The following is a 13,295-nucleotide window of genomic DNA, read 5'->3' on the forward strand; positions in this document are numbered from 1 at the left end:
GACTGAGTGTGTGGACATGCGTTAAAGTGCGTGTGTGTGTGTGTGCGCAGAGAGAGATAGACTGAGTGTGTGGACATGCGTTAAAGTGTGTGTGTGTGTGTGTGTGTGTGCTGTGTGTGTGTGTGTGTGTGTGTGCACAGAGAGAGATAGACTGAGTGTGTGGACATGCATTAAAGTGTGTGTGTGTGTGAGAGTGTGTGTGTGTGTGTTTGTGTGTGTGTGTTTGACAGTATTTGACAGGCAGAACCAGTGAGATCAGCAGGAATGTTGCAGAGGAGTCTCTGAACACAAGCAGGGCTGACTAAGGCCCAGGGGGCTTGCCGTTGCACTGCCTGGTCATAAACAGAGGCGCCTGATTTAGAGCCCAGCCCATTTTCCTCATCTTAATGCAAAATAACCTAGGAAAGCAGGAGATCACCAGAGCTGCAGACCACACACTGCACTGGATTTACAGGCTGGGACACAGGCAAAGGCACACCAGCACTGCTGCCTCCCATGGAGCAAAACTCAACTGAGTTTTTATTTTCATCTTAACCTTTGTTTAGAGTCATGTCATGTTTCAACAAACATTTGAACTTGTATATTCCAAAAGGAAATATGCATTCTGAATTCAAATAGAAATTCCTCAGCTTTTAAGTGTAAACTCAACACATAACAAGTGGCGAGACCACAAATGGGCTGGTGTCAGCATCAGCTCTTAAAGCCCATAATGGCTCGCATCCTGAGTGAGTCCAAGTCTGCGGCTCCCCTTAAGCCCCAGAGCTGGCATTGCACTGCACACACGCACACCACACACCTACCTCTCTGCATCATTTCTCAAACAAAACAGAAAACCACAAAACAAAACCTGCTCCACCCCTCTCCTCCCCCTGGCCCAGTCACAGCCTAGACACACACGGCAGACTCCACCCCCTTCCAAAGTGCAGGGGCAGAGGGGTGTGGTTTCTCCCTGTAGTGGAGATGTGGAATGTCAGGCATGCAGTGCGCTCAGTGTAAACTCACCAGCTCTGACCCAGCCGGCCCCGAACGCTGCTCTAAAGAGCCCAGTGCTTCTGATGCAGCTTACCACAGCCCTGACACAGTCCTGGCAGGACTCAGCTGAGAACTGTGCCCTAGCAGTAACGACACAACACTGACACAGTCCTCAGCTCTGAACCATACTCTAGCAGTAATGACACAGCACTGACACAGTCCTGACAGGACTTAGCTAAGAAACAGGCTATAGCAGTAATGAGCCAGCACTGACATGCACTCAGTTTAGGTATGAAGCAGTTTTAAGAGTTTTATGTGAAAATAGTAACAAAATTGGTAGCAATTAGCAAACAGGCTTACCAATTTACACTGTTACAATCTTTACAATCTCCATATTTACTGAAGTACCTGACTCAAGAGTGTAAGTCTAGTTCCCTAACCATGAAACTACACTCCCACCTATATTTCAGATATGATGGAGATTATTAATACTCCAGGAAATAGATTGAGTGAACATGGGCTGAAAGGCCTGTTCTTGTCAATGTAAGGTTTTCCTGCCCTTAGGGTTATCATCTTCAGTTTCTCCTTGGAGCCAGACAGCTCAAACATGTGCTCACAGCTTGTTGGTATTGGAAAAATGTCCCCGGGCCAAAGAGTCAACACAGCTGGCAATGGAGAGTGTTAGAGAGCCTTGCTGCCTCGTTTTCTCCCATGAAGAGTTTGGTGGCAGGGGTTTTACACACACATGTTTCCATGGGAATTCATGTCATTTACTAGTGCTGATACATGAATGAACATCATGTATCAGTAATAAGTAAGTAAATACAGGTACATTTCTGCCTGTTTTTGTTTTTGCATAAAATGGCATTTCCCCAGAATTCATTGTAAAGTCAGCAATATAATCCTTGATTTGCTTGCCTGTGCTTTTGTAGGACTGTTTCCATCATGCTGCTGATACTCCTGAGATTGTTTATGTGCCCTCAGGGGCAGTGAGAGCGGCACATAGTGCTGCAGCAGATTAGACTTCATATCATTATTATGTAATATTCGGGTACAGATTTACAGCTGCAAGCTTTGTTGCTGTAACATCTACAGTATGTGGCTTGAAAACATCAGGCTAATTTTAAACCTTTTTCCCCGAGAAAGTAAATTCAGTAAGAAGATGATTATTTGGCGTATGGTTGTTTTGTCAAAAACCCTTTCTTTTCATGTTATGTGAATCTTTTCCCTTTTTCACTGGCCCATGTCTGATTTGTTTATTCTTTTCCATGCATTCCCTTCCAGTCTCAAGCCCTTTGGTTTTGTGATGATCCAACAAATGTTTGAGAGACACTCACACACCCTGGCAAACCGAAAACCCCCGAGAAGACCCTGCAGGAGACAGCTCCCCAGACACTGAGGACCTGCCCCTTATTCACATACATCCTCTCTCTCTCCCTCTCTCTCTCTCTCTCTCTCTCTCTCTCTCTCTCTCTCTCTCTCTCTCTGCGTGTAAAGTGCTTTACTACAGCCCTGCAGAACAAGGGAGTGGTAACTTTTGTTCCAGACACAGGAAGAACAGAAAAAAAACTTCAGACAGGAGCAGGGTCCTATTTCATTAAGCACCTCTGAAAGCACAGAATCAAATCTTATGATTAAGCTAAACACAGACAAGATGGGGGCTGCCTGTGAGCTCTGATCAACACCACACTGACATTAGCATTCATTCCGCTTTTCTTCTACCTAATTATAATTAGGGGTGGTTTACTGCACTCTCTGAATAATAGGCCTGATGCAAGTATCAAAAAGATATTTTCCAGAGGCTTAACTCATTCAGTATACTTGCCTTTGGAAAACCCCTCTGCTGAAGCATTCTAACAGTGTATTTGTAAATGGTGCCACACTTACTCAACTTCTTAATCTGTCCATTAACATCCCAATATTTTTGGCCCATATTGAGGCTATTACCAGGATGAAATGAATGCTATTAAAGAACAGCAGGTTTGCACTGTGCCTTTGGCAGCAATAGACACGGCTGACCCACAGTCTCTCACACAGCTGCGGTGTGTTCGCTCACAGCGCTGACGGCTGTGAAACGCGGCTCTCCTCTCCATCGGCCGAGGGCGAACATCACACGGTCTGCAGAATGACGTGCGGCAGGGACCCGACAGAGCTTCAAAAAGGAAAACGGGACGGATGGTGTGAGAAGATGAAAGAGAAAAGGAGAAGAAAAGCGCGGCGGCGGCAACGTAAGCTCCCATCTTTTTCTTTTCCGCGACTCGCTTCCTCCCCGAGGGCCTCCGACCGTTCCCACAGTGAAATTACAGGCATGACCCCACCCACCAGTTTTTTAAAAAGCTGTTTCCTGTGAAGACCTCTATATAGACACACCAGGATAAAACACACCTGGATAACAGAAACAGCCTCTAAATTTAGTTTAGATTTTTTTCCTTTCCGTTGTTTATTTTTTTCCCCCCAGCCCTTTCTCCTGCACTGCCACGGATCGGAGCCCAGCTCTAACTGTGAAACACGCTAGCGAAGAGGTCATCTGTTGAATGCCTGCGGTTGGTCGGACAGGCAGGGGAGGGGTCACGTGCAGGATCACAGTCCAAAATAGGACAGATTCCTGACTCGCCTGGGTCTCCACCAAACAGCAAAAGCAGGCAAAGGTAAGCCTGCTCACTATCACTCAACCCATCTAATTAGCAACACAGAGATGTAGCCAACCGCCTTCCCCAGAACACAATATGCACAACGAACTATGATCCACTTCCTGTAGGCACACGAGAGCCAATTAATGCCTGGCACCCGGAAGCACTGCCCTTCCTGAGACAGAAGCCAGAGCTTAAGCCGTCAGGCTACATAGCGTGCATTCAGCAGCCAAAATAAAAGCGAAAGAAGTGTTCCCAGCACATTATGGTCACACCCAAAACAGAGCCCTCCTCGAAGATTAGAGCCAAGGCAGTATCAGATGAGACTGGGTGGGCAGTCTGAATCCGCATCAATTTCTGCCTTCACTGCAACTTTAATCTTGGAGGTCTCTAACTTTGGACAGGAAGCAACATCTCAATGATTAGAGGCTACCAGCCTTTTTTTTCGACCAAAACAGGACAAGACACATCACACCATCAACAAACTAAAACCCAAGATTCAGCCTTATCACGAAATGCACTGCGCCTCACTTTTAGAAGCAGGAAGATATTATAACAGTTTAACAGGGGTCATCAAATCTGTTCGAATGCAAACCCTCGAATGCAAATCGAGCCCTGGTTTTCTTTTCTCCCAGGTAATTAACTAAACAATTACTGCTACTTGGCCAGACTCCCAGGTAAAGGCAGGGCGGAAAACCATCAGTTTCTCGGCCCAGAAGAACCATGATCTGACCACAGTATACCAACCTGCTGCTCAACCTGCTCTGCACCGAGAGCAATGTTTCTGTTCCTGGGCCCACATCAGAGCCAGCGGTGACACGGTAAACACAGGAACAGTTGACGGAGGAGGAGGAGGAGCAGAAAGCTTCCAGGCCCAACATCCAGAGAGATACGCACACAGCCGTCTGACTGGAGGGAAAGCAGACACAGTCTGCCTGCCAACAGCACCGGCCTGGGACAAACAGTCCATCAGAACTCCATTACGTGTTCACAGCTTTATCTCCAGGTTTGCCCCTGCGCTGTCTCTGAGGAACAACATCGAGGACAAACAAAAGTTTTAGCCTGCTGCAGAGTCAGCCTGCTCCTAAGTGCCTGTGTTAAGATAAAGTACAGCTCTGACTGAATTCAAAAACAGAGAGGGTTTTTGTTCCTCTAGAGATGGAAACCAGGGGATGGATTGCCACAGGCAACAAAGTGCAGACTCACGGCACTTCAAAAGTCCAGGTGTGTTCTAATCTATAACGCCTGTTAGAGATAACTCCGCCAGCCAGAGGGTGAGGCCGTTAACATGTGGACAGAGGAGAGACTTCAAACAGCAGCCTTCAAGAGAAATGGGTCAGGAAGGGCACATTACATTACATTAGACTAGATTAGATTAATTTAGCCATTATCAACAGCAACCTCAGAGAGCAGGTGCACAAGTACATCAAGTACAACCAGTTTAGGAAGAGCATCAATACATGTTTATACATCAATACAATAGAAAAGGAAAATTAACACAATATAAGAAGCCTCTGCATACCTTATTACTCTGGGTGTAAGTCTTATTATCTTTTTTCGAATCAATGTGCCATTACAACCACCTTCTCCAGGCACCCAGGGTGCCACCATGAACATCCCAATCTGGATGAAGCAGGCCTGAAGTGTGGTGGTGAGCATTCCTGCCCGTGGTTGAGCAAATGCCACTCTCAGCAGAACTTCACACACACAAGGCCTGAAGGCCAGCCTCACCAACAGCCGTTCACAAGCTTTAAAACAGAAAGCTTCTAACCACACAGCAGACCAGAACCCTGGCACAGAACGTACCGTATATCTGCACATTTATCATAATGAAGCTGCAGAAGTAACTGCTGTGGAGAGGAAGCACAAAGCTAGAAAACAGCAGCATCTCTCACTTACTGAGTGAGTGAGCAGCTCCCACTGTGCCATGGCAATACCCTCCTTTCACCACTAGATGGTGAGAAGGTATTGAAATGAAATCCTGTACAGTATTTACAGTGTCTGTACACCGTCTTCCTGTTCATAACTATCATGTAAAATGGACACGGGCAGCTCCCGTAGACTGGTGCAGATGTTGGCTGTAGGGAAAATGTAAAGATATATACAATGAACAGGAAATGATCAAACAATTTTCTTCTCTAAAATGCCTGTGCGTCCTTTCCATGGGGACGACCTGGCAAACATTTCTATTTGTTTTTCAAAGAAAAATGTCAGTTATAAAACTGGCCACAACAGAGTGATCTGCTAATGCAAAATCAAGAGACAATAAGTTTTACATCCAGCTGGATGCACCTCCTGTACCCCTGCATCTGCAAAGCAAACATTCGGTTGGTGCAACAGAGGAGCACATTTAGGAAAAAAACTGTTCAGTGCAAGATGAGATCAACACAGACCAGGGTTAAAAACACTGGCCAGGGCTCAGGAGAGGAAAACTCAGTGGGCCTCTGCCCTTTCTGAAGCATAGCCGCTCGGTTACGGTGACCTCCCGCTCCCGAACAGATGGCCCCGCTATCAGGCACGGGTGGCCCTCCTGTTCCCAGCCAATCCCTGCCCTGATTTTCCCTGCCCGTTTCAGCCACAGGAAGTCCGCCTCGCCCAAGTTCTCATGGCTATCGGCTGTGTGGGAGAGATGGGAGACAGGACGGGCACTTCCTGTTTGGGTACGCGAAGCGGAGGAAGCCGTGCTGTGAATGTGTCGCTATGGAAACACCCCGTCACAGAAGGGCATGAGCCACCTCTCCGTAGCCGCTACCTTTACCAGGCTAAGCAGGCGAGTTAAATGAGAACTCAGTTACTGCACACGCACAGACCATGCCTTATCTCTCCGTTTTCAGTGGAAGCCCGCACCATTCCTGACCATGCATGCAGAACCACATAATCCACAAAAGGGTATGCCAGCTCATTTTCACAGGCTTAAACTTGACTGCAGTTATCAGGCTGATCACTGCACTGCTGTTCTTTTTAAAGACAGCTTTTAAAAACCCCTTAAAAATCTAAAAATGAATTGAATTTGGCCACCAAGTCAAAAAAAAAAAATATTATACATATAGATTTATGTTTCACACACAAACATTTTAAGACACTATTACGATGCATTATCACTCCCTTCATCTAAACAGGGCTTTAATCCTCCAGGTCCAGGCTGTGAAAAGTAGTGTACAAACCTATTAAAATTGCGATTCCTCTATCTGAGGGACAGCTGGACAGCGTTCTGACAGCACGGTCTTAAGCTGCCGGCTGCACCAAAGTCACTCACGGCACTGTTTCAGACGACGCTGAAGAGGTGAGACAAATCTGAACTCCTCCTGAAAAATTAGCCGAGTTGGGACTGAGGGGGAGAAAACTGCCACGGGCTACCAGTCATCATCAGTGAGAGATGTGCCTCTCCACCATGAGCATTAGCCCTCAGTGTGAGCACTGTGTGATTGATATACAGGGTGAAATATAGCCACAGGCCTGCAGGCAGGGTACTGGAGTACAGATACTCAGGTCCTCAGGTATGCAGGTGTGGCAGAGTAGAAAGAGAACCATAATTAAAGATTGCAAATTAGCAGAAAATATCATGAGACAAACAGCAAAACTCTTCCAAACAAGATTTGTCCATGGACCTGCCTCAGCCACATTTAGCCATAATCCTGAATGTGTGCAAAGGGTCACGTCCTGAAAAGGATCCCTCGAGCTTCCAAACATTACTCATTTTACCCGAACAAAGAGACAGAGACAGCTCTGAAGTTGCGTGCTTTTGGCATTATTTCTGTCTCCCAGGACAAAAGGAGGATAATAACAGTGAAATAAACGTAGACACGAATGCAGAAGACACTCAGCCGGGCTGAGGGGAAAAAGCTGGAGAATAGCGTTTCGACCCAATAAATGGGTTACGCAATTAAAGACATAAAAATGTAAACGAGCTGACGCACATTTGGCATCTGGTTCCTACGCTTCCTGGCGTAATGGAGGCAGTCGGCTTGGCAGCTCTGTGCTCTGCAGCTCACAGTGAGCCCAAGCTCAGCCTACAGGAGAGACACAGGGCTACAGGCGCACACAAGAAAGGTCTGTCTGCCTACTGCCGGCCAAAGCGAAGAAACAGCTGGAGCAAGAGTACAAAACAGATTAAACCCGTGCGAGTGGCTGGGTGAGGAATACTCCAGTGTTTAGAGCCACAGACAGAGGTCTGCTCAGTGACAGTGAGCACAGAGCCAACCAGTTTACTTCAGTTGCTCTGAGGGCAGTGAAACTCCAGATCTAGTGAAAGTCGGTTTCTCTCGGTGAAAGACCAAGCCTTTTATGGCCTCAGTGATGCACCCTCTCTCTCTGGTCCCAGGGGGACGGTAGGGTATCAAAGCCATAGCCAAGGGGGGTTTTGGGTTTTACCTCCCCCCCCCAACAAAATGCTGGAGATGCATGTTAAATATGATGTGGAAGCTGATAACCTAACCCTCACACCCCAAAATGCACAAGGCGGAAGATAAACCTAGAGAGGAAATCATCCTGCCCTCGGCCGTACAACCCCTCTGCTCTCAACCACCTACCAACTATTTTGTTTAGTTCGGAATTTCAATTCAAAACCCATCCCCCTCTTCCCTTGAGTGAGGTTTTTTTTTTTAATTGCAATCTGTGAATCATGACACAACAAAAAGCTTGTTGGAAGAAAATTTAATTAGGTGGATTATGATGGAAATTTCTGTCAGGATTACTGGCATTTTATTAGTAAATTGAGACAGGTGATTCTTGATGTTTCCTTAATTATATTAGGGGGATTTGATTATGATTATGCATTTTCCTTGGTTTCATAACAGGATGCGCAAAGACTGCTTTCATTTGATATAATTTACATTAAGACGCAATTGACTAATATGCGCTGTTACTAAATTGCTTGAGAGAGAACATCAGGCTGAGATTGGACAGGATATTGAAATAGCCTACAATCATTATTATTATTATTATTATCATTACTTATTTACTCATTTAAGTTATGGGACCGATTTAAACTAGCAGAGAATGGCAGTGGTGACCCAGATGCACCAGGACAGGAAAAGTTCTGCAGCTACACGTAACAAACAATCTCCGGTCATAAGCCAACCGCCGTTCGGGATGCTCAAACCCCTGCACTCCGGCAAACGGAGAACCCAAACAAGACCAGCGGAGGGGAAACAGAACAGCATCCTAAACTGGGCGAGTGCTCCTGAGAGAGGAGTGGGAGGCAGCCCGTGGTTTCTAATCTAATCGCGGAGCACAGAGATACTGCACACACCTCCTGGCTCCTGCGTCACACGCTGGAGTGGGGTGTGTGTGTGTGTGTGTGTGTGAGTGATTGTTTACATTACATTACATTACATTAATGGCAGAGCGACGTACAGTTGATTAGACTAAGGAGACAATCCTCTCCTGGAGCAATGCAGGGTTAAGGGCCTTGCTCAAGGGCCCAATGGCTATGCAGATCTTATTGTGGCTACTCCGGGGATTGAACCACCGACCTTGCGGGTCCCAGTCATGTACCTTAATCACTACGCTACAGGGATAACAGGGATAAACAGGGCCCCAGAGGGGCCACAGCTGAGGGGCCTGTGAGCTCTCTCTGCCCCTGCACTCTGACAGTGAACAGAGCAGCAGTGCCCAGCACTCACACATCCGAGGAATGACCGGAGCAGGACTGCGGTGATGTCAATAGCGCCAGCACTATGCAGGGGTGCAGCTGAATGTGGAAGGGGTTGAATCTGGTCAAGTAAGGGCAGTACACCAGCAGCCTGGGGCAAAATGTAATGGATTCATTCAGTGTCACACAAGCAAAAGGCAAAAATCTGAAGACAAAAATTAGCCTTTTTCATGTTCTCGAGTCACAGTGAGACGGTAGGCGAGTGTAACATGAGGAAAATGCAAAGAGTTATGGGTAATTTATTGCACCCACTCTTCCCTTCTTCCGAATCCTCCCTCCGCGCTGGGCCCCTCGCGTACAGCACGCCGATTTATCTTGATCAGGATTTAAGCGCTCATGCCCAAACTATGAGCTGGCACTCTCGGTGAGCACGAGGGGTGAGGGGGCGGTTTCGGACAAACCCGTCCACCGTTCAGGAGGGGTCGCACACGCATCCGGGTCCGCGTTTGTGCCCTGGCCAGCGGGGTGCTGGGGGACTCCTGCCACCGAGCCTCTCGGGCAGAGTGGGCCAGCGCACGGTCACGCGGGCAGGAGGGACCTCGCACAGACTCTCTGCTCATTTGCATAAAAATGCACTCGGACACAGGCAGCGATCATGCGGGTTCGCTCGTGTTTAAAGTCCCAGTAAATAACCGTCCTCTGCGAGCGGAGGTACCCACTACAATCACCCTTTATGTCCCTGAAAGGGACCCTTATCTTCCCCTCTGCGCATTTACATGTTTCATGGAGGAATTCATTTCCAACAGTGGCCCTGGTCACGCTTGCATTCCAGGCCCACAGTGGGACTCAGAAAAACCACTCTGCTCCACAGAAGTGTTTGCTATCAGTCACACACAATTATGACTGCGTTGGACAACACACTGATCTCAACAGAACATGGGGGGAGGGGGGGGTATGAACCCATGAGGTGTAAATGGTAAATAGTAAATGGTTGGCATTTATATAGCGCCTTTATCCAAAGCGCTGTACAATTGATGCTTCTCATTCACCCATTCATACACGCACTCACACACCGACGGCGATTGGCTGCCATGCAAGGCGCCGACCAGCTCGTCAGGAGCATTTGGGGGTTAGGTGTCTTGCTCAGGGACACTTCGACACAGCCCGGGTGGGAGATCGAACCGGCAACCCTCCGACTGCCAGACGAGTGCTCTTACTGCCTGAGCCATGTCGCGCCACCGTGTCTGGTTGCCGGATGGACCACACTGTAATTTTCACCTCTTATATATCCTGTATGATTTCTGTCACGCATCTTCAGTCTTGTAGCTTCATTCATTCTTAAACTGTACCCAATTCCAAACTTCACAGAAATAAGCAAACAAAGGCTCTTTGCCATCCACCCCCTCGCCTGCCCATACCCACCCACCCAATACTCCGATGTTTCCCATTAAGCTCTGTGTTGTAAATAATTCCAAACTTAAAAACTGAACCAGTTGTTTCAACAGACCATTACATACATAATTACATACATAAAAAACTGTTTTTTGCAATACCTGAGAGCTCACTTTTTTGAACATACAAGGGTTTTGCACGATGTGCACACACACATACACAGACACCTACAAAATCAAAGATAACTTGACTGTTCAACTTTTCCCATCTGGTTTATGCTCCTTGACACACACATGGTCAGCACAGCTCACTCCATTCCCAGAATGCTCTGGGATGGGTTCCATGTGATGTGATAAATAAATAATAAGAGGGTGTGGTGGCTGTGCTTCTGGGATTCCATTTCCCTGACCAAACGCTTTGACAGTGTCTGTTTCTGTTACCTAGCAACAGGAAAGCTGAAATCACATCCACAAACGCGCAGCACTATTTCATGCATGTGCACACACAAAAAGAAAGTGAAAGAGAGAAGGAATGAGAAAGATACTTCTCATTTCCCTTTCAACCTTACGTTCCAGTTACTGGTTCAGATTAAAACAAAGGTGAGTAAAAGGATTAATTATCCAATCGTGATATTCACTCAGCACTGGACAGCAACGCAGCACTCTCACCCCGACAACCGGCTGTGTGTTGTAATTTCTGAAGCTCATCCAATTCACAATATAAAAAATATTTACAGTACAAGCAAAGCAACTCATTTTTTCTTCCCAGTGTCTTTATGTAATGGCAAGTGTTGTATTCTAATGCAGGGCACTGACAGTTCAAAATCTATGCACACCACCATGTACATTTTGGATCTGTGGCAGTATGCAAAACGTGTTCTTATACATCTCCTTTCTTACAGACCCAACCTTGGTCTCAGTCTTGGCAAGATAATGAAGAAAATGTGTTTATCGGGAGTCGGGACCTTGTACCTCAGATAAATGTGATTTACAGATGCAGACACCAAGATTATTGTTATACTCTATAGATCCACACTCTCCGCAAAGACACATTTAGAAAAATATACACACTGTACTCAAAGGTCTAGACGGTCATTAACACGATAGTAAAATAAAGAAACCACACAGACAAGCACAAGCTGTCTGTTGGGACTTCAGGAAGGGAGGAGGTGGTATAACATTAATCTCCAAACTCACTTCATGGTCCCACCCTCCCATCCAAATAAACAAACAAAGAAGCCACAGGAGTTTCTCAGTAACTGATATAGTTTATGAATGGACATAGTAGTCTGCAGCAGAATGCCAGCTCTTATCAGGAAACCACGCCATTCACAAAGCACTAAGGACGGAGATAAGTACTATCCTTACACACACTACTATAATATTTCTATTAAGCACATGGCACTACAATGACAATGGCAACAGAATTGTTCGCCATTAAACGACCACAGCAAGTGTTTAAAACCTGTCTTGTAGACCAGTGAACTCTACTGTCCAACCCCGACGATCAAGCTCATTTTAAGGTCGTTTGCAACCTGTGTTTGATGGCTCTATGATCCCAATAACAAAGCGACTATTAGCTTGCGCCTCTACTAATGAAATCGACACTTGTTCGGTCGATGCCAACATGTACATTTATTCGGATTTATTTGGAACCAACAAAATTTGTTAATTCTACACGTGATATTTAAATAAATATTAAAATGATATGAACATCAGGTCCTGTTATGCGTATCCCTGGACGCATGTACGCATAACATTTTTTACAACAATTCAGGGTAATGGTTATAGGACCAATAAGCCAGTCCTTGTTTTGAAAAGATAAAAATGACATGTGTGGTTTCGCATAGCCTACCTTTTCAGCTATATTGATCTTATACCGTTTGTTTCAGGGAGTTAGTTCGAGACAACTTTTTAAAATAAATACTTATTTCTCCCGCAGACCACTGCATAACTGCGTGAAAACAGTGGCTTTACATGGGACAAGCTAACATACTGACCGACAGACGATTGAACAGTACAAAAACTGAACAGGTGAAGGGAAAGTTGAAATTTGAGTAGTTTACTTACTACAAGGACGGACGTCCTGACAACCTCGGACACGCTTTGCCTCAACTCGGCCGCAGTTCCAGGTTTGCTTAGACCCCGTGTGAACTTCCGAGTTTCCGAATGTGGTGGAAGAGACATCGCCGTGGAGATCCTTTCATCAACAAATTAGTAAACAATACCGACAGTTTTTTCTACTTAAAACAAATAAAATATTCTGATTGGAAACCATTGGTCGGTTCTTCGTCACGAACTAAAAGAGTGCACCTTGATTCCGAAACGGGATCATCCTGGAAGCATAAATCCTGTTGTCTTTATTTCACCGTTGCCATAATGCGGTGGGGCCACTCGTTCCCATTCTTATCGTGTATTGTTCCCGTTATGTTATTGTTTAGATAATACACCTTAATGCACTGTCACCGTCTCATTGTTACGGGTTCTCCTATGATGTTCATGTTGCTCCAGCAGTCAATCGTAAGCCGCCTGCCTCGTCCTGCTGTACGCTACCCGCTCCGCACTCCTCCCCTCGGAGAAACTCCCCCTTTTCTCCTCGTCAGGTTTTAAACCGAAGACAGAGTGTGTCTCATCGGAATGCAAATTTTGAGTTTAGGTTTAAACCTGGGGCTCGCCATCTGTGCGTTATTGGAGAATAATTAACTAGTG

General features: G+C 46.2%; 1 protein-coding gene across 4 annotated transcripts in view; it reads right to left on the reverse strand.

The window, feature by feature from the left end:
- The window catches only part of LOC133116561 (dedicator of cytokinesis protein 9-like), a 98,271-nt gene extending 85,130 nt beyond the window's left edge, over positions 1–13,141 (reverse strand). For all 4 annotated transcript variants that reach the window (XM_061226253.1, XM_061226252.1, XM_061226249.1 and 1 more), the window contains exon 1: positions 12,657–13,141. In XM_061226253.1, coding sequence (XP_061082237.1) covers positions 12,657–12,773 — 117 coding nt within the window. In that variant the 5' untranslated portion in view covers positions 12,774–13,141. The remainder of the gene's footprint in view (positions 1–12,656) is intronic.
- Positions 13,142–13,295: the final 154 nt, after the last annotated feature.

Source organism: Conger conger, chromosome 17 (genome assembly GCF_963514075.1).
Source record: "Conger conger chromosome 17, fConCon1.1, whole genome shotgun sequence".
NCBI classification, from domain to species: Eukaryota; Metazoa; Chordata; class Actinopteri; order Anguilliformes; family Congridae; genus Conger; species Conger conger.